The 27,948-nt window shown below is 54.1% G+C and overlaps 3 protein-coding genes across 6 annotated transcripts; all 3 read left to right on the forward strand.

Annotated features, from left to right (window-relative positions):
- Positions 1 to 5,719: 5,719 nt before the first annotated feature.
- Mafg (MAF bZIP transcription factor G) lies at positions 5,720 to 13,288 on the forward strand. The gene is given in 5 exon segments (XM_032911694.1): positions 5,720 to 7,895; positions 8,364 to 8,394; positions 8,496 to 8,559; positions 8,641 to 8,962; positions 8,965 to 13,288. Coding segments are annotated over 5 exon segments (654 nt in total). The 5' UTR covers positions 5,720 to 7,783; the 3' UTR covers positions 9,090 to 13,288.
- Positions 13,289 to 13,389: 101 nt separating this feature from the next.
- Sirt7 (sirtuin 7) lies at positions 13,390 to 20,019 on the forward strand. 2 transcript variants are annotated; one of them, XR_004388991.1, is made up of 11 exons: positions 13,390 to 13,538; positions 13,605 to 13,742; positions 13,853 to 13,957; positions 16,324 to 16,394; positions 16,483 to 16,555; positions 17,312 to 17,410; positions 17,483 to 17,719; positions 17,863 to 17,943; positions 18,124 to 18,230; positions 18,603 to 18,688; positions 19,329 to 19,430. XR_004388991.1 is itself a non-coding variant. In XM_032911693.1 (10 exons), exons 1-10 carry the CDS (start codon positions 13,443 to 13,445, stop codon positions 19,528 to 19,530), a joined length of 1,209 nt encoding a protein of 402 aa, XP_032767584.1. In that variant the 5' UTR covers positions 13,392 to 13,442; the 3' UTR covers positions 19,531 to 20,019. The 2 variants fall into 2 exon arrangements, 1 of the variants encoding a protein (XP_032767584.1); XM_032911693.1 differs by lacking the exon at positions 18,603 to 18,688 and having other exon boundaries at positions 13,392 to 13,538; positions 19,329 to 20,019.
- A 299-nt stretch (positions 20,020 to 20,318) lies between these two features.
- Positions 20,319 to 27,723, forward strand: Pcyt2 (phosphate cytidylyltransferase 2, ethanolamine). 3 transcript variants are annotated; one of them, XM_032912785.1, is made up of 14 exons: positions 20,323 to 20,486; positions 22,104 to 22,192; positions 22,647 to 22,808; positions 23,320 to 23,386; positions 24,043 to 24,127; positions 24,337 to 24,381; positions 24,700 to 24,753; positions 25,185 to 25,323; positions 25,750 to 25,832; positions 26,126 to 26,203; positions 26,393 to 26,458; positions 26,605 to 26,670; positions 26,799 to 26,887; positions 26,981 to 27,723. In XM_032912785.1, exons 1-14 carry the CDS (start codon positions 20,398 to 20,400, stop codon positions 27,081 to 27,083), a joined length of 1,215 nt encoding a protein of 404 aa, XP_032768676.1. In that variant the 5' UTR covers positions 20,323 to 20,397; the 3' UTR covers positions 27,084 to 27,723. The 3 variants fall into 3 exon arrangements, with proteins under 3 accessions (XP_032768679.1, XP_032768676.1, XP_032768677.1); XM_032912788.1 differs by lacking the exon at positions 26,981 to 27,723 and having other exon boundaries at positions 20,319 to 20,486; positions 26,605 to 26,671; positions 26,792 to 26,862; XM_032912786.1 differs by lacking the exon at positions 24,700 to 24,753.
- Positions 27,724 to 27,948: the final 225 nt, after the last annotated feature.

Here is a 27,948-nt window from a genome sequence, read left to right on the forward strand (position 1 = left end):
TCTATATGCATTGGTGTTTTACGTGCATGTATGTGTGAAGGTGTCAGATATTGGGAGTTACAGACAGTTGTGAACCACCATGTAGGTGCTGGGAATTGAACCCAGGTACCTCTGGAAGAGCAGTCAGTGCTCTTAACCACGGAGCCATCTCTCCAGCCCCTTACAACTGCATCTTACGGAGGTATTTTCTCCATCAAGTTTCCTTCTGTTCAGATAGCTCTCGTGTGTGAGTCAAACTGACGTTGCATGACCAGCCAGCACACAAGCTTCTGGTAGTCTGTGATTTAGTTGAATGTGCAGAAGTCTTCCTGTGCACCGGAGAGCAGGTCAGAGAAAAGAGGTCTTCCTCTTCGCTGAGGAAGCAGCAGGATCTTACTCCTCGCTTCCCAGCTTCCCCTGAGCAGTTCAGAACCAAGGGTGGCTGAGATTGTTACAAGGGTCAGAAGACAGAATCCATCCATGCTAAGAAACGGTGCTAGAGTCATGGGGACCAGGACTTTTGAGTCACTGCCCAAAAGCTGGTGGTACAGATGGGTTCCTGGGAGACTTCTTGAAGTGCCACTCAGCAAAAAGAGCTTGTTTTGCGAGACCTATGAACCTAGGAAGCCTCTATGTTCTCTGAGATCCAGCTCCTCTCTTCTTCACTGTTCCCGGGGACAAGCGTCCCAAGCCTGTCTGGAGAGTCAGTAGAGGGCTCTTGAGTAGTTAAGATTTATATGGTGAGGGGTTGGGGATTTAGCTCAGCGGTAGAGCGCTTGCCTAGCAGGCGCAAGGCCCTGGGTTCGATCCCCAGCTCCGAAAAAAAGAAAAAAGAAAAAAAAAAAAAAGATTTATATGGTGAGGCACATAAATGATCCACACATGCTCCGGGGGCTTGTTTCAGGATGGACTCTACGCTCCTTTAGCACCCCTTCTGTGAATATAAGCACATTAGCCTGCTCTATAGGCACAGGACCTGATCTATCCCAAGGAAGACTCTGGAGCCTGAGTCACCTGGACCCAGGAAGACATCTAACACCAGCTTCAGTGTTAACCCCAGAGCCCAGGGCTCTCTACCGCAAGGAGGCAGTTCCATACCACCGCCCTATCATCTCCAGGGCAGTCCCATCTTCTGACCGTTTCTTCTAGCCCCTTGTAGCCCTGGATGTGTGCACTCACAAGCTTTGTCCCAAGACTAGGTTCCTAGGAGTGCTGAGCAAGGATCGGGGAGCGAGACTCCCCGAAAGTGGAAAACCTTAGGGAAAAAAAAAAAAAGACTCACAAATTCTCTCTCTAATGTGTGAATGAAAGCCACATTCGATGCTGTGAGGACCAGGATGTAAGGCAGGTGAAGCTTACCCCGGGAACTTTTCTTCCTTCTCCACCTCTTCAACCCCTAACACTAGGTAACAGAGGAAAAAAAAAGAGAAAGAGGAAAGGAAAGAGATCCCTGAATAAAGTCAGTGGTCAGAAAGGGAATGACATCATTGTTAGACTATTTCCTGCTGATGAGGGGCGTTGAGTTCCTTGGGGCAACTTTGATGATCTTTGCCATCAGGATATCTAATTCCTTCTTGTTTCTTCTTTGCGTACAACTACTTAACAAACCGAGACCAACCAACAACCCACTTCTCAGGGGCCCTAGCATTTATATACTCTGCAAAAAGCCCCCAGAATTCCAAACATCACACAATCACAGAAAATATCTGTAGTGGCAAAACCACACCCTTCTAGAGCATGAGGCAAAACCATCTCAAGCAGCCCCATATCCCACACTTGGGATTAAAATGAAAACACATTCCTGTAGTATTTCTGTGGTTTTCAAAGAAGCCAAAACTCCAAAACTGTCACTACAGGGGTTGGGGACATCAGTGGGAATCTGCCTAGCAACTGCTACCTACCCTTTGGCAGCCCCCCAGCAACCCCCCACCCCGTGACCCACAGCTGGTGCTTCCTGATGATACTTGGGCAGGGACAAGGAAGAGCATGTGAAGGGACCAGTCCTGATGTGAATCTGAATGTCCTGCCAGGTCACCCCAGTGGGTGCTGTCTCCATAGCCCAATGCTATACTCACCCTTCCGGTCCCTCTTAGCAGTGTGCAGAAAAGTGCCTCAGGGGTCCTCCCTTGGACCGGGACCAAGTGATCAAGATTCAGAACACACAGATGTACCAGGCCTCTGACCTAATATCTGCTGGTGTGTGTGTGTGTGTTGAGGGTTGGGCTGTGGTGGTCCAGTGACTGATCATTTCCCTAACATGTGTAATACCCTGGGCTAGATCCCTAACACTGAGGGGGTGAGGGATAGGTTGAGGGCTTGTCAATCACGATGCACATCTGGAGTCCCAGTTTTTACCCCCTCCCTTTTTGTTTTCTTGAGACAGGATTTCTCTGTGTAGCCCTGGTTGTCCTGGAACTGGCTTTGTAGACCATGTTGGTCTTGAACTCGGAGACCCACCTGTCTCTGCCTCCTGAGGACGGGGATTAAAGGCATGTGCTAACATGCCCAGCAAGTCCCAGTTACTCTTGACTGCGAGACTTTGCAGCTGGTCTGCGCAATAAAAAATAATAATAATAAAAAATAATATGGAGAGTGTGGGAGCTCACGGCTGCAGTTCAGCATTTGGGAGGCTGAACAGGAGGACTGCTACTGAGCTCATGTCAGCCTACAGACCAAGACACCATCTCACAATGTGGAAAAGAACAAAGGGAGGATGAAAATAAGTAACAGAAACCCAGAGGGCATGTTTCAGTGAGGGTTTTTTATTGCTATGAAGAGGCACGATGACCTCAGCAACTCTTCTAAAGGAAAACATCTCATTGGGGCTGGCTTACACTTTTCCAAGGTTTAGTCCATTATTTTCATGGAGAGAAGCATGGCAGCATGAGGGCACACACGGTGTTGGAGATGAGCTTAGAGTTCTACATTCTGATCTGAGGGCTGCAGGAAAGTGTAAGCACACTGGGCATAGCTTGAGTATATAAGACCTCAAAGCCTGCCCCCACAGTGACACACTTCTTCCAACAAGGTCACACCTCCTATTAGTGCTATGCCCTTTGGGCCAAGCATTTAAAAGCATTTTTTAAAATTTATTTATTTATTATTTATGACTACACACACTGTAGCTGACCTCAGACACACCAGAAGAGGGCATCAGAGCTCATCACCAAGTGGTTGCTGGGATTTGAACTCAGGACCTCTGGAAAGCAGTCAGTGCTCTTAACCACTGAGCAATCTCTCCAGTCCAGGGGCCAAGCATTTCAACACGAGTTTATGTGGGCCATTTCTATTCAAACCACCACAGGGCATAGGAATAATTCTCTCTGGCTATAGCCAGTGAGAGATAAAGACCCCTTACACACTCCCCAAAGAAATACAATGGAAAGAACTACTTTTTGAGGCTGGGTGTAGTGGCACAGGCCTTTAATCCTAGCAAGGGGCAGTTGGATCTCTGAGAGTTCAAGGCCAGCCTAGTCTAAACCTTGCCTTAAGAAACCAAGTTTGCGGCTGGAGAGATGGCTCAGCGGTTAAGAGCACCCGACTACTCTTCCAGAGGACCTGAGTTCAATTCCCAGCAACCACCTGGTGGTTCACAGCCATCTGTAAAGTCCATGCCCTCTTCTGGTGTATCTGAAGACAGCTGCAGTGTACTTATATATAATAAACGAATAAAAAAAAAAAAAGCACTGACTGCTCTTCCAGAGGTCCTGAGTTCAAATCCCAGGACACACAGAGCCCCGCTTCCAGCCTGCCTGCTCCCTTTTCCTCATCACATTTTACAGGATAAACCACCTTTATTAGGTTCCCTGAGAAGGGAAGGGAAGGCCAAATAGAAAGTTCGGAACCGGGGTTGGGGATTTAGCTCAGTGGTAGAGCGCTTGCCTAGCAAGTGCAAGGCCCTGAGTTCGGTCCTCAGCTCTAAAAAAAAAGAAAGTTCGGAACCTCGAAATGAAAACCTGATTCCTCCCATTTTCCTTCTTTTTAACTTTTTCAACAGCAGCGGGCAGTCTCCTCTCACAAAAAGTAGCAGCAGAATGCACCCAGAGAAGTTTTTAATGCAGCAAAGGGTTGGAAAAGTAAACAACTTTTACACTGAGTGCATGCATACTACCCGCAGAGATAGTGAAGCCCCTCGCACCCTCTCGAGACTAGAATCATTTGTGAGCATCTTCCAAGCCCTAGTGTCATCTTGTACATTTTGGGGATCTGCGCTGGCGTCAGGGCTGTGCCTCTCAACAGCCGCGTCCTTTTCAGCCTGCTGATCCATTTAAAATAAGGGCATCGCAGCAGAATGGGGTAAGAAATTAAACGACTGTGTCACATCTTCAAAACAGCAAATGGGTTCCCGCGTGGTGACACTAGTCTGTGATTCCTGCTCTGGGGCGGGGGGGTAGGCAGGAGCATCTCCGGGAATTGAAAGCCAGTCCGCTTGCTGTACAGTGAAACTCTATCCAAGTGAAGAAAATCGAAAATCACACAAGCAAACAAACCCGAAAAATACCCACTCATGGTCTGTCCCATAGATCTCGGTCTGAGTTGCATGGAGATCTGGAGGGAACTTGATGCAGCAGAGTCGGGGCCGCGAAAAAGAAAACACCCGGCAGAAACACTCGGCCGGAGCATGTGGCGAGACGGGCGAGCGCCCGGGACTACTCCCGCGAGACATTGCCAGGGCGCGGCGGGCGTTGCCAGGGGCGACGGCGCGGGGCTGCGCAGGCGTGATGGGAACGCGCTCGCCTTGCTGCCGCCTCGCCTTTCCCTTTAAGCTTAGGCCAGCCGCGTCGCCCCTTCATGAATGGAACCCACGTGACCAAACATCATGTGACGTCTGAGGAGCGGCGGCGGCGGCGGCGGATTCTGAGCCCGGTCCGGCCCGGCCTTCCTAGCGCGCTTGGCCCGGCCCGCGCAAGCGGCCAGTACTCCTAAGCCCCCGGCCCGGACCCTTCGCGCCCGACCCAGCCCCGCGCAGCCCGGAGCGCGCGCGCGCGGCCCCGCCCCAGCCCCGCCTTGGCCCGCCCGGGTCCGCAGTGTGGTGAGTGCGCGGGGCTGGGGCGGGCGACGGGGCCTGGCCTCGGGGTTGCGGCACACCCGACGGCGGCGCGTGCCTCGGTTTCCCCGCCAGTCGAAAGCGGGCTGTTCGCCGGTGCCACCCCAGTGTCGGTGGACCGGGCGACGGCGAGGCAGGGGACGGGCGTGCGCGCGGCGGCGGACCTCGGGTGCCCTGCGGGGGGCGCGATTTAAGGGCGAGGTGCGCGCGTCTGCCTGGGTCAGCGGGGTAGCCGCACCGAGCTGCTGACTCATCAGGTGTCCGTCGGCTTCCGCGCGGGCGGGGTCGCGCGCGGGCCCACAGGGGAGGCGGCGGGGAGACCCTGCTGCGCGGCTTGGGCTCGCCACGCGCGTGCGAGCCCAGCGGAGACGTGCTGAGTCATCAGCATGAGGTCACTCGGTGCTCCTGCTGACGCTGGGCCAGGGCGGGGGGCCCGGGCTCGCTATCGGCCGGTCTAGTCGGGAGGCAGGGCTAGATCCGGGCGGAGAAGGTCGGGCCAGGATCCTGGGTCGTGTTTAAGTTTGACGGACCTGTGAGTTGGAGGCAAAGGCCGCGAAGGAGGCATTACAGGGGCGCGCCGCAGGTTTCTCCCGGGGTGGAAGGTAAAGCCCCAGGCTTGCGCATCCCTCCCAGGCTCTTGGGCTCCTGGCCCGGGTCCCACAACTGGGGCAGTTCCCCAAACTGGGAGACGGATCGGTGTACGCCGAGGGGAGGAGCTTAGGTGGGCCGAGCCAGCTCTGTCTGGGAAGCAAGCTTTTCTTCTGAGTGACCCTGAATGGCCAGGCTGCGTTGGTCCTGGATGGAAGAGACCGGGAGGCAGTGAAGAAGGGTGTGTGGCTTGAGAGAAGCTGGGGCAGCGCTAACCAGCTAAGGTTCCTAAAGGGTGGATCTAGGCAGCTGGTGGGAGTTTTGAGGTGCAACCATGGAGTGGAAGGTGTAGTTCTATTTTTCCCAGCGTTATTCCTTTCAGAAGAGTTTGGGGTCCCACTGTTGCCTGAAGTTACCAAAAAGTGTGTGCCATATTGGGTGTCTGGAGACTCTTGGGAAGTTACAGTTTGCGTGGGGTGTGGCTGAATGGCTGTTTACTGACTTATCAGTTGTGAAGGTTCTTGAACTCTATTCTGTATTGCTTTCCTTGCTCAGGGATTCATGGCTACACTTACGCTTACCTTGTGGTTTGTGCTAAGAGGTTGTCCCCTCAACACTTAGCACACTGAACCTCGAAACTGCTTGTAGGTGTAGTGTTTTCATTGGGGGTAGAACTTTATGCCCTGTGAAACTTCAAGGTCCCAGAAAAGTGTTAAGCTCTGGAGGCACTATGCTTCAGTGAACTTAACGTTTTAAGTCCCTTTCAAATAATGCCAATATCTGAAGAAGGGAAGACCTAAGCTGGGGGTCTCTCCTGCATTGAAGTTTGCAGGCAAGGTTGAGCAAGAAAGGGTCTCACTGTCTTGCTTGAGGCCAATGTCCAGCTTATCCATTGTGAGAGGACAGATGCCCAAACCTTTTCTTTTCTGTCAGCCTGAATGGGTGGTCCAGAGTCCCTTGCTGTCTTGAGACTGTCCATCGCAGTGAGTGAAGTACTTGGAGGAGGGCTGAGTTGTTGGAAGGCAGCAGGTCCAGATCAGCCACTCTGAGCTTCTTCCTCAGGCTCTGGAAAGATCTCTGAACTGTATCCCTCAGCACAGCTGTCCCCCAAAACTGTCTGCCTAGTCACTGTGTGTCTCTAGGCTTGCAGAAGCCCGGCAGGTAGCTGAAGGCACTGTCTTTCCTGAGATCTGCCCTCCCCCCTTAAGCATACATGAATGAATATACACATGCACGTTTGCTAGTGTGTGCACACACGCACACATGCACACACCTTTGATCAGGAGGGAATTGGCTGCACTAGTGCTGAGTTCAGGCCTTTGGCAGAGGGTAAAATCTGTTGAGGAGGCACTTTTTAGCTCCCAGCCGCCACACTCTGCACTTTTCTTTGCGATCTCAGGAAGTCACCACCGTTTTGAGCTTAGCAGTATGCATAAGGGAAGCTCCTGCTAAGGCTGTGCCCCTCACCTGACTCACACTCCTAGTGTGTGGGTATAGGGCCAACTTGTAAGAAAGACAGACAGATGCCCTTCAGACCTCACATCTGAGTTCTGCCTTTCTCTTTGATCTAGCAGGACTGTGGCCTCTGAAAATGCTCGTAATTTATTTAGCCTTGTAGAAGTCTCTCTGGCTTCCATGCTTGCTTAATGTTTGCGTGTAGCCACACCTCCTGTTCAAGGCTAAGAGTGGTAGGTAAGGCTAATGAGAACACTAGTGCTGCCCTGGCTCACACATCCGTTCCTTTGATCAGATGAACTCTCCACCCAGCACAGTTTCGCCTGAAGTGCTCACAGCCTTCAGCCTTCTGAAAGAGACCTTCGGCAACCTCACCTGCAGGTCCTTCCTCATTCCCTGCATCTCTACCCGTGGGACTGGTGGGTGTTGGGCCAAGTGGGGATTCCCAGCCTAGGTATACAAAAATGTCCTTGGCAAGGCTTCAGAAGGCTGAAATGAGATTGAGCCCAGAGGGGCCGCTGACTGTAGGAGGTAGCTGTTTTGCTTTTGTTCCCTGGCCCTGTGGTCATTGACCCTAGGCAGAGAGCCAAAGACCAGTCAGTGACCCAAAGGGGCTGGCTGGCTCTTGCCTGCTTCCAGCTAACAGTGCTCTTCCTCTGCTAATTGTGGGAGCCCTTGTGAAACACCCTGTGTCGGGTGGGGCAAGAGTACAGGATGCTGCAACCAAGCCACAGGATGGTTACCCCATCTGTAAAGGAGATGCACAGGGAGGACTGGAGGGGCCTGGGCTCAGCTCCTCCCAGCCGGATTGCCTGCTACCTGGAAGGTGAGAGGATTCCTAGTCAGCCAGTTAGAACAAACCTGGTCCTCTGCCAGAATGAGGCAGGAAGCAACCTCCTAAGTCCTAGAGAGAGAAAGGGCTTTCTTTTGTCCTGGGCCAGCTTAGGGTCATGTATGGGAAGTAGGACCTTGGAATACAGGGTCCCTGACTGACCCTTGCTTGCTGCTGGTCCCAGTAGTGGGTCTCCTGGGGAACTGCTGGCTGGCCAGAAGAACGGGAGAACAGCTCAGGAAGGGAGGGAGGCGATACGCTGAGTCAGCATGACTCGCCAGGAACAGGGCGCTCTGGGGCAGCACTGGGGTTATTTTTAAAGCTCAGCTTCCTTCTAGGCTTGCCCCTCCTGCAGCCCAGACCTTCTAATCTCTCTCTGCTCCCTTTGTCTTCTGCCTTCACATCGCTGCTGCTTCTTCCCTGGGAAAAAAAATCTCCCCGACCTCCCACCTGGCTCTCTAGGGAAAGGGCCTTCTGAAGCAGCCAAGCTCAGGTCAGGTGAGGGCAGGGTTCTGTGGGCTGAGCACTAGGCAGCAAGCTTCCCTTTGGGGTGTAAGAGTCTCAGGGTCCTGATCTCTGCTCTGTGTCTTGCAGAGTGCCTGCTCACTGTGTCCCCCGGGTTATGACGACCCCCAATAAAGGAAACAAGGCCTTAAAGGTGAGTGGAGAGGCTGGGCTCGGGGTGTGCTGGGCTGGGCATTCCTACTCTGCCTTGACCCCGTGTGCTGTGCCACTCCAGGTGAAGCGGGAGCCAGGCGAGAATGGCACCAGCTTGACCGATGAGGAGCTGGTGACCATGTCGGTGCGAGAGTTGAACCAGCACCTGCGAGGCCTATCCAAGGAAGAGATTATCCAGCTGAAGCAGCGCCGGCGCACACTCAAGAACCGAGGCTACGCAGCCAGCTGTCGAGTGAAGCGGGTGACACAGAAGGAGGAGCTGGAAAAGCAGAAGGCGGAGCTACAGCAGGAGGTGGAGAAGCTGGCCTCCGAGAATGCCAGCATGAAGCTGGAGCTCGATGCGCTGCGCTCCAAGTATGAGGCCCTGCAGAACTTTGCCAGGACGTGGCCTGCAGCCCTGTGGCCCCGGGGGGTCCCCTTGCTGCTGGCCTGGGGCCCCTGGTCCCTGGCAAGGTGGCTGCCACCAGCGTCATCACAATAGTAAGTCCAAGACGGATGCTCGGGTCATAGGGACACGTGCAGTTGCCAGGCAGGTCTTTGAGGGGCCACTAGGTGCGTGGCAAAGTTGGCAGCCCCGTCCCTCTTCCTTTCTTTTCCCTTCCTTTCTACTTTCCCTTCCCTCTTTCCTTCCCTGCAAAGCACAACCTGCACCCAGGGGCACCGGGCTGAGCCCCTTGATATCATCTTTGTTGTCACGCCTGTGTTTTGTACGTTGGGATCGGTCAGTTCAACAGTGATGTTGGGTTGCCCCTAACCCCTTTGTACCAAGGCCATGCAGGCTAGGAGTCCGGAGTGGGCACTGTGGGAATGGACGAGAGTGCAAGTGGGCAAGTGTACTGGGCTTGGGTCTGCCCTTCCCGGTGGTCTGCAGGGGGACTTGAGAGCTTTCTTTTCAGATTTCCAGTGGGCCTGTTTGATCCAGAAGGAGGAGATGGGCTCTGCCCTGAAACGTGGTTATATCTTGAAGCCCCTGGATGGATAGGCCACCAGCCTGGGCACTGGGGCAGGAACCATGGTGCTGGAGCCTGGCACAGTGCACCGGATAAGACCAAATCGCCGGTTATGAGTGTGGGTGGAAGGTGTGTCAGTGTGTCCTGCGATGGGTCCGGTGTCACTGTTTACATGACCTATTTGTGTGGTTATATAGCCCTTTATTTAAAAGAGAAGTTCCTTTTACGGAGTTATTAAATTATATGTTTAAGAGCTAAAAAGAAAAAAAAGCTGCAGAGTATTTATAAAATTGTCTTAAAAAACAAAAACAAAAAACAACATTTGACCGTATAAATGGATAAGGGAAGAAAGTATAGTAGAAACTTTGCTAGTTTAAAAAAAAAATCCCTTTCTTGTAAACCTGGGGACAGCTCTGTGGCTGTTGGAGTTTAGTTTTTATACACAGAGTTATCAGACATTACTTATAAAACTTAGTTTAAAAAAAAAGAAAAAAAAAAAAAAAAAAAAAAAAAAGGCCAGGCTGCGAGCCTACCAGAGGCTGTCCTCTTTGATATCTCTTTTGCAACTGTACCGAAAGTGACTTACTCCTTCGCCCTTCCTGCTTCCGTCTTGCCGGTGCCGTGGTGTTGTCCGTGCCTGGTGAGGTTTTGTGCAGCCGTAAAGTGCTGGTGCTTCTGGTGACCTTTGACCTGTGGCTGTCCCTGTGTTTGTGTGTATGTGTGCGTGTGCGTATGTGTGTTTGTCTTTTGGATTTTTGTTGTGGTTTTGCTTCTGCTGGCTTGCTGGACCCAGGCAGAACGTACTCTGCCGCTGGAGTACAGGAGATTGCCTGCTGGCTCACGTTCTTCTGCACTTGTCCATTCCTCTGCCACTTGGTCCCTCTGAGCCTTGGCTTGGCATTGTGGGTCTAGGGCTTGGCTTAAGGCAGTGGCAGAGTAAGTGAAATTGGGAGCTATCAGCCCCCATGCTGCTTCCACATCCACCACCTCTGGCCCTGGGTGGTGACATTGCAGGGACCAAGGTGTCACTGTGGGTGCCCACAGGGCTGTGCCCTACCTGTCCTCGGCCGTCTTCCTTCTGGCCTCAGCTTAGTTCCTAGAGGCTTCATTGGGGCCTCAGCTAGGCCGCCCCAGGGGCCTACCTTGTGGATTGGGAGTCCTGTCACTCGTGTATTTCTGAAACCCCGTTCTGTGGGGTGTTGTTTCCCAGGCAGATTGGTTAGGGGCCCCACTTGGGGCAACCCATTCTTCCCTGTCTCACTGTGAGAGCCTGGAGGCCTCCACCATGGCCAGACAAGGGCTTTGGCCCTCGGGCCTGGTCTGTTCTTCCCAGTGTCTGCAGCTCTTGGCTCTGGGCCCTATTCTGCCTCCTTCAGGATCTGCGTCTTCCAGGGATCCGCTGTTCGACTTGGAGGTGCTTCTCTGCAGGTTCCAAGCCTGCCTCCTCACCCCAGCTTTCCAGTGGAGGCTGCCCACCTTCCAGGCTTGGCTCAGGAAGCTCCTCATAGGCGGATGCCCACCTATAAGAGGCTACATCCCTTTGTGGTCACATGGCCTGTAGCCTCTTGCTGACATTGCTGGTGTCTTCTCTGGGGCCCTGGATCCCTGACAAGCACAGAAATGTGATCTGGTAAAAGGAAAGACTGTGGCCTGATAGGCCTTTACCTCGTAGGCAGCAGGATTTTCACTCAGTTTGACACAGCATGCAGTGCTCTGGGAGCAGGACCTCTGCCACCCTGGCATTTTTGGTAGGCTGGTTTGGCTCAAGGTGCTCAGACACTCCCATTGATGCCTGAGTTGGATATGGGTGGAAATCTGGACTGTTGATTATAAGTTACCAGGTGACCTCATTCCCTCCCTTTGGCTCTTAACTGGTATCCAGTGAGTTGCTGATGCCGACTGGCAAGCAGAGCTGGCCCATGCCTAGAGGAGGAGAGGGACAGGCTTTCTGAGTGCTTTGATTCTGGCTGGGCTATTGTGTATAGCTGAGAATGGCCCTCTGCATGGGTCCAGCCTTTTGGGAGGATGAGGAAGAGGAGGCTGAGGCTAGATGTGTGTTAAACAGGAGTAGCAGATCTTTGCTTCTGAACAGGATAGAGCCGTGCTCAAGGCTTTCAGGTTTGCAGTATCTCCTTATTGAGTCTGGGGAACGTTCCCTATTGAGCCAGCCCTGCAGCTCCACTCCCTGCCCCATCCCCCTGATTTCTTGACAGTAAATCCTGTGTCCAGTTGTGACTGTTGGCTGTTTTCCTGATCATTGTTAATTCCGTTTTCCTACTGTGAGGGTGTTGTGTTTGACTTTCTGACACAGCGAATGGAGAGCTTGGGCTGAGGCCAGGTCTCCCAAACTTCTCCGCTAAGTAAACCGTAATGTGTGACTTCCCTCCTATCTTGACTGCCCGACTCCTTCCTTCCACATGGACACTCAGATTTCAAAGAAAACCCGCAGGAGGTGGGTCAGTTTCCTCTGTAGAATATGGTCCCAGAGAGTCCTCCCCTCTGTTGTGTCTAGCTGCTAGTCTGGGTGTTGTACCATCAGTGCAGGGAGTCCACAGCAACACTGAGTTATACAGGGACCACTACCATCCCCAGGCTTCCCAGCAGGCTGTTCTCAGTTCATCTTTCAGGTCCGTGTGTACTCTGTGCTAGCAGCAGCCTTGGTGTTCAAGGCCAGGATTTGCAGTTTTGATAAGCTACAGCCCACTTGGAGATGGTGAGGCCACTTCCCTGCTACCTCCCTCTCTGGTGTGGCCACTTGGCCAAAGCTCCCATCCACAGCTGGGGTGTCTGAGCCACAGCCTGCTACACTGTTTCCGCTCTGGGATCTTCTGAGTTACTCTTTTAGGCTGTGGTTTGGTGAAAGGAACCAACACATTAACGATCTCCCCCCCCCAAAAGCCACTGAGTAATTCTTGGCATGTTTTCTAAGTGCTGTTGGCTGTCTGGTTTGGGAGCAGTTGTGGAGAGGACAGACTTAGTACCACACAGAGGCATGGGTGTGCTGGAGCTGCTCACAGCTTCCCTGTTTCTGGCATGTGTCCTGGGTGCGTGCTATACCTCCTGGGCCAGCTGCACACCTATGTACTCTGCCCCTGAGAGGTAGAGTGTTCAGGAAGTGTCCCTGATAGATTCCCTGTTCTCTATGGCCCCAGTTGGGCTTTTGGCTCCTCCAGCAACTTCATGCCCCAACCCTACTTTTCCTCCCATTTCTCTCTGTCTGCTAGTCCCTGAAGCCTTTAACCAAATGGGAATGGGTACAGAAAGCCTTCTCCTGGCAACTTAGGGCAACAGGACAAGGGCTATTGTGTGTCCAGCTCTGTTGGTCTCCTGGTGCTGAGAGGTGTGTCCAAGCAGAGTTGATCAGCCCCTGCCTGCCCTGCAGGGCTGAAGCCAGGGGGAGGTTAGTAGAGAGTACCCTAAATGGGGTGAGGGTCCTTAAACATCCAAGTGAGGAGGGGCTGTTGTGTGGCTGCAAGGTGAGACCCTGTCTCCAGCACCTGGGTAGGGCCATCGGGGATCTGGCTGCAAGGTGAGGTCTGGACTTGGCATCAGTGCAGAGCGATCAAGTCACCTGGCCTCAGCAGGCAGCAGCCTTGGTGCCCACCCGTGCCCTGCGCAGTATTTATTGCTAAATTATTGTCCAGGAGGGGCGGCACTGGGCCTGGCCCCCCGGGTATTTATTGCTGTACATAGTGTATGTTTGTGATATATAAGGTTTTCTTTATTTTGTATATGATCAATAAACGCCTTTTAAAGAGATCTGGTGGTGTTTCTTTGAAACGTGAAGGAGCAAGGGAAAGACCAGGATGGGAAGGGCGAGCCGGAAGGGGTGGGAAAGGCAGGGCGCGCGCATGCGTCTTTGTAGCTGCCGGATGAGGCGGAAGCGGAAGCCGGAAGCGCAGTCCAGGGAGCGATGGCAGCCGGTGGCGGTCTGAGCCGCTCGGAGCGCAAAGCGGCTGAGCGGGTCCGGAGGTTGCGGGAGGAGCAGCAGCGGGAGCGCCTCCGCCAGGTAAGCCACTGCCGTGCCCGCGCTCGCGCCGGCACGCGCAGTCGCTCACCTACCGCTCGTCCGTAGGTGTCACGCATCCTGAGGAAGGCGGCTGCAGAGCGCAGCGCGGAGGAGGGCCGGCTCCTGGCCGAGAGTGAGGATCTGGTGACCGAGCTTCAGGGTCGGAGCCGGCGGCGTGAGGGCCTCAAGCGCCGCCAGGAGGAGGCGAGTCGCGGGCAGCGGGTGCTGGGCTGTAGGCTGTAGGCTGTAGGCTATAGCTTGTAGCCTGTAGGCGGTGGGCTGCGGCCGGAATAACCAGCTCTGGCTCCTGTCAGGTGTGTGATGACCCAGAGGAGTTGCGGAGGAAGGTCCGCGAACTAGCCGGAGCTGTCCGAAGTGCCAGACACTTGGTTGTCTACACAGGCGCTGGGATCAGCACGGTAAGTGACAGCCTGCACATTGCTTCAGGTGTGGGGCGCCCCCTTCTGGGGCACAAACTTGGGCTGTTCAGTGCTGGAGTTCAAATGCTCTCTCACCTTTGAAATAACTTCAAGGTGTCCTTTCTCGGAGATCCAGAACAAAACAATTCTAGATTTAAGATTTAACTAAGGCAAAGTGACCAAGGTGGCACATGCCTTTAATCCCAGCACTTGGGATTTTGTAAGTTCAAGACCAGCCTGGTCTGCATAGGGAATTCCAGAACAGCCAGGGGCTAAAGGATAAGTCAATCAATAAATAATAATTTAGCTAAGTCAAAGAGTTTCAGAATGCTTAATTTATGACAGCCAGTCAAACACGGAGCGGTAGTAGGATGTAGTAACCAAATACTTGCTAATGGCTTCTCCCTTAAAGTGGAGACATATTGATCCATGTGAATAAATGAAAAACCAGTGTCGAGTCCCAAATCTCTAATCTCAGGACTCAGGAGGTGAAGCCTGGTAGGGGAGGAAGCTCAAGATCAAATGCTTGAGGCCAGCCTGGCTCAAAGCTTGATGCAAGACCCTGTCTCAAAAAAAAAAAAAAAAAAGACAGAGTCACACAGTACAACAGGTACAAACGAGAAATGCTGTGCTCCTGACTCTGAGAGATTTCCTGGGCTGAGGGATGACTACCTTTGAACGTGTGACTGTATCAGTACAATCATGTGTGAGTGTGGAATGAATGTTTGACTCAGGTGAACAGTTTCTATTCTGAAGAAGCCCTAAAGTGGTCTGGAGAGATGGCACAGTGGGTAACGTGCTTGCTGTGCAAGCATGAGGACCTGAGTTTGGACTCTTAGAATGCATATGAAGAAGCTAAGCAATACCACACCCCTGTAACCGCAGAACGGGAAGACAAGCTGAGAACCCCTTGAAGCCTGCTGGCTAGGCAGCCTGGCCAAATCCATGAGCTCCACGTGTAGTGAGAGACTTACCAACAACAACAGTCAGGAAGGTGGGGGTGGGGGCTGTGAGATGGCTCCCTGAATAACTAGGCACTTGCTACCAAGCCTGGTGGAGTTTGGTCCTCAGAGCTCACACAGGAGAGGACTGACTACAAGGAGCCTTCTGACTTTTCCTTGTGCGTCATGACCCTTGCACCTCCCTCCCAACAAATGTGTTAAAAAAAAAAAAAAGTAAGATGGGCATTGAGATTCACACACCAACACATGTAACACGTGGGTCTACACACATGTGCACAAATGCAAAGACATATACAAACAGACAAAAGAAGACCTCTGTTACAAAGGTATAGTGCTAAACCTACTACAGGCTCAGTCGTAAAATCCTTAAAGCTGGGAAGCCCTTTGGTGGCCTTGCTGCTGCAGTGGCATCTTAGGGCTCTTGCAGGGAAACGTGAGCGCAGGAAGCATGACAGACAGACAGCAACGGCCCAGGAGCAAAACGAGGAACATTTGCTGCTCCAGCTCAGCCGTCTGGGGCGTAAGCATTCGGGGCCTAGCCCTTCATAGCCCTGCGATGATCCAGCTTTGGCTTTACAGCAGTGACTCTACAAACCTGGTGGTAACTAAGTTCTGCTCGCAGCTCGTAAATGTGGCCTAAGCACCATTTGAGGTCCTTCCCTCTGTTGGAATTACCTGCCAGGGCAGGCGCTTCTCTGAGCTCAAGCAGCAGTGTATACAGGGCTTCCCCAGCCAGGATCCAAAGACTCCCGGCTCCTAGATTGTTTTGTTTGTTTGTTTGTCGTGGGAAATTACTTAACGCTTACTTGGTTTTATGTTAGGTTGGAATGAAAACCTCAGTGCTGCAGGATATAAGTGGACAGAGGACCCCCTCCTGGGGTCACTATTTGCTAAATAGTGACCTGAACTCTAAAACCTGTTCCTTCGGACACCGATGAGCCTAAACAGTTTCCCCCTTCTGTGTTCAAGACAGATGTGGACACAGCTGCTCAGTGCTAGCAAGGACCCTGAAGTAGGGTAGGGTTCTCTGGTATTGGAAGGGTGAGCTGGGGCTGGAGAGATGGCTCAGCAGCTAAGAGCACTGACTGCTCTTCCAGAGGTCTTGAGTTCAAATCCCAGCAACTACATGGTGGCTCACAGCCATCTGTAATGAGATTCAATGCCCTCTTCTGGTGTGTCTGAAGACAGCTACAGTGTACTTATATATAATAAATAAATAAATCTTAAAAAAAAAAAAAAAAAGGGAAAGGTAAGGTGGCCCAGACAGGACAAGAAAGTCATTTGGATGGAGGGAAAAAGCCATAGTGGGGTACAACTCATTTGGGGATCAGACAGGCCAGCAGTGGCATGCCCTCTGTGGGGTGTTCTGCAGTACCTGTGGTATCTCTTTGTCCAAATGTGCAGGCAGCCTCTATCCCAGATTACCGGGGTCCTAATGGAGTGTGGACACTGCTCCAGAAAGGAAGGCCTGTGAGGTGAGCATGTTACAGCTTTCTACCAGGGTTAGGGAAGAGCTGCATCTGCCTGGCGGCCCTTTCACCTCTGTTCCCTCAAATCCAACAGTGCTGCCGACCTAAGCGAAGCAGAGCCTACCCTCACCCACATGAGCATCACCCAGCTGCACAAGCATAAGCTGGTAAGAAAGCTGGCGGTGGTGGCACGCACGCCTTCACTCCCAGTACTTGGGAGGCGGAGGCAGGGGGATCTCTGAGTTCAAGGCCAGCCTAGTCAGGAGTGAGTGCCAAGACAGTGAGGGTGACACAGAGGAATTCTGTCAAAAACAAAACAAAACAAAAAGCTGGAAAGACCCTCAGTGCCCAGGTGGGAAGCCATCCCACCCCCTAGTCATCCCTGTGGTAAACAGTCCAGTAGCTCAGACTCCTGTTTGCTTCCCTGCTCTGCGTTCTCTTCAAGAAGAGAAACCCCTGCCCTCAGACATTAGTATTCAGCTTCCCGTTCAGGGTCTTTAGACAGCAGCCTAGCTTCAGAGGAGTCTTGTCAGAAACCTCCAGAGATCTGGTGAGCAAGCAGGAAAGCAGACATGCCTGGGCTGGGGGTGTGGTGTGTGTGTGTGTGTGTGTGTGTGTGTGTGTGTGTGTGTGTGTGTGTGTGTGTGTGTGTGTGTGTTCCTGCCCTCCCCTTGTGACCAGTGCTCCAAACTGCTCCTAGGCTTGCAGGAGCAGAACAGATGCTTGCCCTCCTGGCTGCTCCCAGTATATCAGAGTTGGTAGGGGAGAACATGACACCTTTCCACCTCAGGGCCCTCCCAGGTTGCAGTGACCTCCTTGTTTTGAGAACCTCTCCCTTTGGTCGGACTGGGCTTAGAATAATTACACTGCCACAGGGCACCTCCTTCGTCCCTTACTAACTGCCACCATGTTCTGTTTTCCAGGTGCAACACGTGGTGTCTCAGAACTGCGACGGGCTCCACCTGCGCAGTGGGCTGCCACGGACCGCCATCTCTGAGCTCCATGGGAATATGTATATTGAAGTGAGCAGTGCCCAGTGGACTCAGGGCCTGGGGGACAAGCAGATGTCACTCACTGTGCCCTCTCTTCCTCAGGTCTGCACCTCCTGCATCCCTAACAGAGAGTACGTCCGAGTGTTTGACGTGACGGAGCGTACCGCCCTTCACCGACACCTGACAGGCCGGACGTGCCACAAGTGTGGGACTCAGCTTCGGGACACCATTGTGCACTTTGGGGAGAGGGGGACGCTAGGGCAGCCCCTGAACTGGGAGGCAGCGACTGAGGCCGCTAGCAAAGCAGACACAATCCTGTGTTTAGGGTCCAGCTTGAAGGTATGTGCTGCTGACAGTGCCATGGACGCACTGTGGATTGAGCGTGTTACTGACCCGCCTCCCCAGAGCTATTAACACCAGCGGGCAGTAGACTGGCATCTAAAGCATCGTCCTCTACTGCGTGTGTCTGTCCACTCGTACAGGTACTGAAGAAGTACCCCCGCCTCTGGTGCATGACGAAGCCCCCAAGCCGTCGGCCCAAACTCTACATTGTGAACCTGCAGGTAACAGTGGGTGGGTGCTCAGAGCTTCCTCCTTAGACCTGGGCCTTAGACCAGAAGAGCCAGGGAGACGTGCCACACTTGTACGCCCTGAAAGCCTTGTACAGGTTCAAGTGTGTCCCAGTCTGCCGGGGACAAGCAAAGGGTAGGGAGTTGGCCCTCATCTGCCTTCCTTGTCCCCAGTGGACCCCGAAGGATGACTGGGCTGCCCTGAAGCTTCATGGGAAATGTGATGATGTAATGCGGCTCCTCATGGACGAACTGGGCCTGGAGATCCCTGTCTACAACCGGTGAGTGGGTGCAGCATGGCCCCATTTCTACCCCTCTGTGTGATGGGCCGTGTCTGTCTGCTGTGAGCCTCAGAGGAACTGGCTGGGGCAAGACTGTACCACAGCCGAACACTTTTCCACGTTATGGTGCCCAGAATCTCTGAGGAGATGGGGGTCTGCCAGTGTGTTCTACAGGATGCTCCCCACAGATCCTTAGCAGCCTGCGTGAGGGGTGAGAATTGTGCAACCCTGGTCAAACAGAATCTGTGTCCTTGGTTTTGGGATATTTGGGGAAAAGTTAAGCCAATTGCCTTGATACAGAATTGTGATAATTTAGACTTGGTGTGTATATTGAGTGAAAAGTTTACACTTTCTTTCTCTGTGAATTTTCAGGGTCTTATAGGGGAAATCAATAACTTCTTTTAATCAAAGGGTTCAAGAAATTCAGGATCCCTTCACCTCTGGGCCTGGCAATTCTTGTATGTTATGTTTGTGGTGTTTTGTGACGTGGGGCCTCTCCTGTGCCACATTGTTTCTGTTGTCGTTGGGTGTTTTTTCTTTTCGTTTTCAAACATTGACTTAGCTCATTTTTTTAACTCAGTGCTTATTTGTATCTTACGTTTCTAAATATGTGGTTCTACATTTCAATCAGACACATGATTTCTCCATGGTGTAGTCTCCGGGCCACGCCTCCCTAGTCAACTGGCCTCCCCCCAACCCCATCCCCGTCACGCAGTCTGGGAAGGGGAAAAGGGTCCAATCCACCTGCCCCGATCCATACAAGTGAAAGGTGGGGCCCAGAGCTGCTAGCAGGTTATCCTTGGAGATGGAGCCATCCTGTGGCTAGCACTGCCCCCTCCTAAGTGTGCAGATCCCACTGACAGTGGGTGAGACACAGAAGAGGCTGCTGCTGGCCTTTGAGTTGGGTCCAGGAAGATCTTCCCTTGTGGCTCTTCTTGTGACACCCAAGCTGCTTCTAGCCAAAGCCCAACCAGTCTAAGACAGACCTAGGGGAAGGGGCGAGATGACAGGCGGCCTCAGACAGCGTTACCTGTGCCCGGGAGGGTTGTGATTTGAGGGGTTTCCAGACCTACCTGATGCTGCTTTCCTTTCTGTTAGGTGGCAGGACCCAATCTTCTCCTTGGCAACTCCACTCCGTGCTGGCGAAGAAGGTAGCCACAGTAGGAAGTCACTGTGCAGAAGCAGAGAAGAGGCCCCACCTGGGGACCAGAGTGCCCCCCTTGCCTCAGCCGCCCCCATCCTAGGAGGCTGGTTCGGCAGGGGCTGTGCTAAGCGCGCAAAAAGGAAGAAAGCGGCGTAGCCCCGGTGTTGACAAAGAGTAGTCAGCACCTTGCAGATGGCTTGACCCATGTTCAGGGTCCTGTGTCACAGTGAAGGCTAGAGTGCCCCCACCGGATCTAGTGGAAAGAACTCTGGGGTGGGGGGGTGACACTTCCTGGTGACGGTCGTTTTTAGCCATCTGTCCTTGTGGAAAGCCTCACTTGCACTGCTGTGATCGCCCCACTACGGGCTTGATCTTCAAGGACACCTCCCTCCTATCCCCCCTTATACAAAGGTGGCAGCAAGGCCTTTGCGAGAAGAGCTCCCGTCTTTCCCAGGCCTGGCCCACAGAGGAGTCCACCACTGCCTTACCTCACTCTCCAGGCTAGTCTCAGGGCCTCCCTCTTTCTACTACTTACTACTTAAAAGTGTTCACTTTATAGAAACCTTTTTCTGTATTGGGTATGCGGCACAGGGAGGATCTAAGCCTCCAGTCTGAGCAAGTCTTATTAAACATCTCTCTATTGCCTCGGTGTCCCAATGACTGTCACATGCACCACTGAGGTGCCTGCCCCTGAGAGCCAACATCGCGGTACTTTTGAAGAGCCCAGCCCCTAGGAATACTTTAAGGCGTGAGGAGAGCCGCAGGCACACTCTTGGTACAAGCCTGCTCCATTCACCAGTAGAGAAGTCAGATGCAAAAGCCGGGCCACCTGCAACACAGGCGATTGGCCGCTCAAGTTGGGCGGAGGGGTGTGGCCCGGCTAGGGGCGGGGCCCCGGGTGGTGCACGCAATTGGCTGCGCCTAGCGGGTGAGACCCGCGTGAGCACGCGCAAGCGTCGAGGGCGGGGCGACGGTGCTGTGTGTCGCGGGAGCTGCCAGGACTTGCGGGGGGCCTCTGGTGCCATGATCCGGAACGGGCACGGGGCTGGCGGCGCTGCTGGGCTGAAGGGTCCGGGCGGCCAGCGCACCGTGCGGGTGTGGTGCGATGGCTGGTGAGTGGGGCGGCGAGGGGCGGGCGGTCACCTCGGCGTCACGCACCGGCGGTTGGCGGATCCCGAGTCTTCTGAGGCCGCACGAGGCAACCTGGCCTCCGGTCACTTAGGAGTGTAGCGTGCAGACGCGGGTGCATCGGACGGTGCACTTCCCGAAAACCGGAAATACGGCTGTCTGATCGCCTAAGGCATTTACCCAGGTTGCCAGGGCTGGAAGGCCGAGCAAGAGATTCTCTGTCAAATCAGCCCGTGACGTTTCTTTAAGAAAGTCCTGGAGCTGTCAACAAGCCGAAGAAATGTTGGCCTTTCTATAACTTAACCATCTTCAGCCCTTCGTCGTGCCTACCCCTGGTGGATGAGAAAGGATGCGGAATGGTCACCAGGGCTCCTCAGGGGATTCGGGGCGGAATAGGCTAGACTTTGTTCGATTCTAGTTTGTATTGGTTTGGTGCTGAGGATGGGATCCATAGCTTTATATGCTATGTACAGGCAAGTGGTCCATCACTGAATTACAACTTCAGCCCCCTTCTGTTCTTCTGCATCTGAGTCACCAGCAATGGCTTTGACTTCGTGTCAGTGGACTATGACCTTGGCCCCACCACAATACTGGGCCCAGTGCCACAATCCCAGATGCAGACTCTGACCTCTGATCTTGCCCTGCCTGTCTAGTGGGCACAAGGGCTGTCCCAGAATTTACCCGTTACCATTGCCCCACCTCCCACCCGGTGCTCATGTCACCTGATGATACCCCACTAGAATTCTAGAGGAAACAGAGCAGAACCTGTGGCCCAGCACTGGCCCATGGAGAACAATACAGGTGGTCCCAGTACACCCTGGGACACACTCAGTGAACAGCGTGTTGCTGGCTTCTGCATAGCTTGACCTTGACAGTGTACTTGTGGCCAGACCTAGATTTGAGGATAAAAGCTCAGTGCCAGGTGACAGGCATTTGTTCTCTCAGAGCTAAGCCAGGCCCTGGAGGCGGGGAAACTGTTCACTTGACTCAGGGTAGAACAGAGTATTCACCCAACTCAGGACTGTTCTCTGGTTTCAAAGCTCGAGTGTGTCTTGTATCTCGTGGGCTGGGGATGTCGCTCAGCTGGTATGCTTGCTCCGTATGCACAAACTCCTGCATTTGTTTCCTAGTACCAAACAGTTGGCTTTTGGTGAGAATCCCAGCAGATGGAGTCAGGAGTCATAGGCCATTCTTGGCTTCATAGGGGGTTTGAGGCCAGCCTGGGCTACGTGAGACCTTACTGTCTAAAAAAAGAAGAAAAGAAAGAGCAGAAACGGCTTGAAGTGCCCGGCCGTAGCAGGAGGCACTAACAGGGCAAAGACAGTCTAAGACATAGGAAATGGCTAAACCTTTGTCGGTGAAGAGCTGTGGCGGGAGCCAGACCTTGTACCTGAGTTTGCCACTCTTGCTAGACCTGGCACTGACTGACCTAGGGTATGGACAACTGAGGACAGACTTCCCCTCTATAAGCCCAACACTCTGGGATCTGGGCCAGGAGCCCTGGTGGGGGCTTCTCAAGGAACAAAGCCGTACCCCACACAAGACCCCCAGTTTCCTGTCAAGATCAGTAGGGGACCTGACTGCCCTGTCTGTCCTCACAGCTATGACATGGTGCATTACGGCCACTCCAACCAGCTACGCCAGGCACGGGCCATGGGGGACTACCTCATCGTGGGCGTGCATACTGACGGTAAGGTGTGGGCCTCTGTGCCTGAGACCCAGTCCAGCAGATGAAGCCTGCAGGGCAAACAAGGTGGGGCAGGCACGGGCAGAACCGTTCCTGAATCCTTCCCCAGAGCACAGTGGTGACTCAGAGCTTAGTAAGTGACACAGCCTGGTCCCATCTAGAGAGAGCTATGGCAACACTGGAGAGAGTCTCCTCAGCTGCATTGCCTGCCCCTACCCTGGTTCTTGAACCGGAAGAGGCTGATCCCTCTTCTGAGTTATAGGGCATCCTTGTTAACCAGTAGATGCCCTGAGCACAGGTGCTGGCCAAAGGACTATGCTACTGACATGGGGTCCCACCTTGTGGGCTGATGCTAGGTGTACCCCTGCATACCATTGCACACTGTGCAGCCTTGAGGTCAAAGCCCCTGAAGACACGGCCATCACTGACCTTGTTTCGTCCCTTGCTGTCCCTATAGAGGAGATTGCCAAGCATAAGGGGCCCCCGGTGTTTACCCAGGAGGAGCGGTACAAGATGGTACAGGCCATCAAGTGGGTGGATGAAGTGGTACCGGCTGCTCCCTACGTCACCACACTGGAGACACTGGACAAGCACAACTGTGACTTCTGCGTTCATGGCAGTGAGTGGGCTTGGCCTGGAGGTTGGCGGGTGGGGGTGAGCTGGGCAGTCAGACCTGTTGACAGCTCCTCAGAGACAGCAAGACAGCTCTTCTCATGTTAGCTCATCCTATGCACAGGCAAGAAAGTTCTGGGTCCATCCCCCAGGGCAATGGCAAAGGGTTCGCTGGGGACAAGGAGTTCTGGTGCCTCGGGGCTCTGAGTTAAGAATCCCTGTTTATGGCACAAAACTATCCTCTTAGAACGGAGGAAGCTGAAAGAGGGATGCTCAAAGTTCCGGGTCAGCCGGGCGGTGGCGGCACACACCTTTAATCCCAGCACTTGGGAGGCAGAGGCAGGCAGATCTCTGGCCTATAAATAAAGCAAGTTCTGGGAGAGCCAAGGTTATTCAGAGAATCCTTGTCCCAAAAAAGTTCAAGGTCATGCTGGGCTACACAGCAACACCCCCACCCCCATCCCGCTCAAAATAACAAAGCAGAAACAAATCCTTTTCTGTGTGCTTGTCGCCTCTAGATGACATCACGCTGACAGTAGATGGCCGAGATACCTACGAGGAAGTGAAGCAGGCTGGGAGGTACAGGTAGGTCCAGGGAGTGGCGCTCAAGAGGAGACCCCCCTTCCCAGCTCTCATTGCTGTGTTGACTGTACCCTGCAAGGCATTTGAGCCCTCAGTCAGGTCTGGAAAGGTCAGGACGGAATGCTTTGTGTGGCCGACCCCGGGGCCTCTGTGCATGGCTACCAGGCAAAGCAATTCTTGATCAGCTCTGTTTGTAGGGCATCCGCAGACTCAGTAGTGTCTCTGGTGCCCCTGGAGGGCTGGCTTTCTGTTTTAATTAACTGTGAGTTAAAGAGCCAGCTGTGTCCAGTGGCTCCTACAGGGACAGAGCAGCCAGGGACTCCCTTGCCAGAGAATGTACAGCAAGGTTTGGGCCTGGGTGTAATAGAGGCCAGAGAGGACGGCATCAGAATGGGGACCAGAGCTGTCCTGTCCTCAGTGTGGCCTGTCTACACCCCTGGAGTCACATTGTACAGTGGAGTGAGCCCTCTGCTCCTGTCACCAATAGGAGCCCATTACTCCTGCCCCATCCGTTTTTGTTGTTGTTGTTGTTGTTGTTGTTGTTGTGGGTTGTTGTGGGTGGTCCTGGATTAGGGTCGTGTCCCTCAGGTGGCTTCTGCCTATAGCAGAGCCTCAGGAGCGTATCCTGGATGAAAACCTCCACCTTACCTCTGTCCCAGAGAGTGCAAACGCACCCAGGGTGTGTCCACCACAGACCTCGTGGGTCGCATGCTGCTGGTGACCAAGGCCCACCATAGCAGCCAGGTGAGTCCAAAGGAATGGGGTCTGGGATATGGTCCCTGGGTTGAGGGCACAGCGGGGAGGGAGGGGCACCTCCTAATGACCCCTCGGGTTTATCCTGTTTCTCTCCCTGACCATCCATCCCCTTAGTGGGCTCCGGGGCTGTGGTGTGCTGGTCCCAGGGTTGGCAGTCAGGAGGGCAAGGTCCCTTAGTCTCTTGCCCTTGTGTGCAGGAGATGTCCTCTGAGTACCGGGAATATGCTGACAGTTTTGGCAAGGTGAGTACAGCCTGCCTTACTGAGGCCATTCTGCAAGTACAGCCGACATTTAACTAGCCTCCAGGCAGCAACCCCACCCACCTCCCTTAGGCTTCCCATGGGGAAAGGTTGACCCAGAGCGTCAGTGTCTGCCCTCCTCCCTCTCTTTCCCAGTGCTGACCAGGTACTGACCATCAGGCTTGGCCAGCTAGTGGATGCTGGGAGGGAGGACAGGCAAGAGGTGGCCAGTCCCAGCAGCCACTTCTTGGAGGAGGAGCAAGGACTGCCCACCTACAGGTGGCATCTAACCAAATGGCCTGGCCCTCTCTCCCTTTGTAGCCCCCTCACCCGACACCTGCCGGGGACACACTTTCCTCAGAAGTCTCCTCCCAGGTGACCAGATGGTGGCCTCAGGGTGCCGGGTCCCCCAGAGGGCTGTGTCTGCTGGCCACTGGGCTCTGCGCCTGCTCCTGGTGGCGTGTTGCTAGGCAGAGCTGGTCTTGACGGCAGTATCTTCTGTGGCCACCGGGTGGAGCCACAGTCCTGCTAGCTACAGTGGTCCTGCTTGGCCTTACCATGGTGTGTCCCTGCCCTTGCCCCAAGTGCCTGCCTGGACATAGCGCCCAGCTGTGCTGCTGGGTTATTTGCAGGCTGGGGTTGGGGGGAGTCCAGCCTGTAATGCTCTCGGCACATCTCCCATCACCCACACCTACAATAGGGGCACAGGGAGCCCTGGGCTCAGAAGAATGACCAAGGGGAGGGTTCTGGGTGAGGGGCGCACATAGAGGCCTCTACACTGACTGGTTCCTTCTCTTGACGAACAGTGCCCCGGGGGGCAGAGCCCCTGGACAGGGGTGTCCCAGTTCCTACAGACATCCCAGAAGATCATCCAGTTTGCTTCTGGGAAGGAGCCCCAGCCCGGGGAGACAGTCATCTATGTGGCTGGTGCCTTTGACCTGTTCCGTATCCTACTACCTCTGCTACCCTCAAGTCATGCCACAGAGTGGGACCCATAGACTCTAAGGCTCCAGGGTTGAGCCGGGTGGTAGTGGGTACGGGCTTGGTCGGGAAGAATGACCCAGAGTCCCTTGGGTACAGGCTGTTGTGGACAGAGTCCCTTCCTTACCAGCCCAACACTGCTACCTTGGTTGTTGTTTTCCCCTTCTCCATCCATGGGGTTGGGGGTGGAACACAGGGCTCTGCGTATCTGAGGCGTGTGATCTCCTGCTGAATCCGCAACCCCAGGTCTTGCTCTCTTGAGACAGAACTTTGCTGTGTAGTCCAGGCTGACCTAGAACTTGCAGTCCTCCTGCTCTGCCATGCAAGTGCTGGGTTTGCAAGAGAACACCATCTTACTCAGCTAGTTACTGCTTCTTAATCCGGATATAGACATCGGGCACGTGGACTTCCTACAGGAGGTGCACAAGCTAGCCAAGAGGCCCTACGTCATCGCCGGCCTACACTTTGACCAGGTCTCTGCCCTCCTCCTTGCTTGCTTCTCAGCACCCCATCAGCTGATGGGCCATGGGGTCCCTCAAGGGGCCTTGCTGGGGTCAGTGTTGGGCACAGGTGGCCTCTAACGGAGTGAGGAGGCTCCAGGTGCCTATCGAAGGCAAGCTTGGTTCTCTGGAGTCCAGGACAGCCCTGCCTAGGGTGTTCCTATGAGAGGGGGCACTTTTCCCAGCTTCTGCCCATGACAGCCAGCTGGGAGGGAAGGCACCATTCATTTGAGGTCCTCCAGCTGAGCCAAACTCACTGGCCCTAGGAAGTAAACCGGTACAAGGGCAAGAACTACCCCATCATGAACCTGCATGAGCGGACTCTCAGTGTGCTGGCCTGCCGGGTAAGTGGACTGGAAGCCAGGGCAAGGCGATTGGGTGCAGTTTCTTTCCCCATACTGAGGAGTCCAGGGGATCCCCTTTCCCCGCCGGCCCCAGCCATGCTGCCCCACTCCCCTGGACCTCTTCTGCCACCCTCTAGCCCCAGCTCACCAGGGACAAGGACTGAGTGAGCTGTGGCTGTGTTTCTGCAGTATGTTTCAGAAGTGGTGATTGGGGCACCGTACTCCGTCACAGCAGAGCTCCTGAATCATTTCAAGGTGAGGTTTCGCTTGAAGTCCTCCTGAACAGAACATGATGCCAACCGACATTCCCAGAGGCTCCTGCCTGGGCCAGCCTGGGCCAGTTTTCTTAGGTCCAGGCATATCAACTCAGAGGAAGTCAACTGTCCCTACTCCCTTTCCAGGTGGACCTGGTGTGTCATGGGAAGACAGAAATTGTACCCGACAGGGATGGGTCTGACCCCTACGAGGTGGGTTGCCCTGGCCTGGGCTGCCTCTGGGAAGTAGGTGCAACCATCCTTGCTTGTATTGGTCTCCCATCATGGGCGGAGGTTGTCTTTGTGGTCAAGAGAGCCCTGACCTCCCACTTCTCTTCCAGGAGCCCAAGAGAAGAGGCATCTTCTGTCAGATTGACAGTGGCAGTGACCTCACTACAGACCTGATTGTGCAAAGGATCATCAAGAACAGGTGTGCCCCCTCCCACCTCTCCCTTTCTGGCTGGGTTGGCAGTGGGCAACTCCCAGTATTGGAGAGGACCAGCTTATACCTGTCTGGCCTCAGGTTGGAGTACGAAGCACGGAATCAGAAGAAGGAAGCCAAGGAATTAGCCTTTCTGGAGGCCCTGAGGCAGCAGGAGGCACAGCCCAGAGGGGAGACTGACTAGCTTCTGACCCGGAGACGTCATTCACGCCCTTGCCCTGTGCCCACCTCATCTCTCCCTGCCCTGCTCTGCTTCTGTGTCTTGGTGTCAGCTCACACAATCCCAAAGGAAACTGGCCTTGCTGAGGGTGCTGTTCCTGCCTGCCTGCAGCAGGCTCTCGGTCCTTTCCACTGAGCTGCTCAGAGAGGGTAGCTAGCCCAGCGGGGCAGCCCCGTGGACAGGACAAGCAGACGGCACCTGTGACTGGAGGAGTGTTACTGTGTCTCCTTGGCATCCACGGGTTCCAACTGCCACTGTCCCAGTTTGGCTGGGGATACCCCTCCTGCCTGACTGGAAGCTGCACTTCTGCCCACCGAGCTTTGGTGAAAGGTACAGAGGCTTTGGGGACCTCTGTTCCTGGGCCACCCTGCTCGTGGGCACCCTCTACCTTGGGGCACGTTCTAGCACCCCATTCCTGACTCCTAGAAGATGCACTTGCCCAGATGGCTGGGCCAGCGTGGCTGCCCTCCGCACAGACTTCCTGGTCCTCGTTTGTACCTCAGTGGCTGATGTAAACCTCTTTGGCTCAACTGAATAAAGCCTAGTGGGAAGTGCTCGGTGGGCTCCTCGCCCTAGGAAGGAGCAGGAAATCCATCCACATCCACTCACAGGAAGAGCTCTTTTGGAAAAGGGAGTGCTGGGCCGGGAAGCTCGGCAGCTTGTGCGCATGCCCCTGGCTCTCCCATTGGCTACATCTGGGTACCCTGGCAGATGGATTCGGAGGCCCCTATAGCTGCCTCTTGATGGTTGATTCTGGGGAGACCAGCTCAGTGATGAAGCAACTGACAGGAATGGTGAGGCCCAGGCTCCTCCCAAACACCGATTCTGG

The sequence above is a fragment of the Rattus rattus genome, chromosome 9 (assembly GCF_011064425.1).
Source record: "Rattus rattus isolate New Zealand chromosome 9, Rrattus_CSIRO_v1, whole genome shotgun sequence".
Taxonomy (NCBI): Eukaryota; Metazoa; Chordata; class Mammalia; order Rodentia; family Muridae; genus Rattus; species Rattus rattus.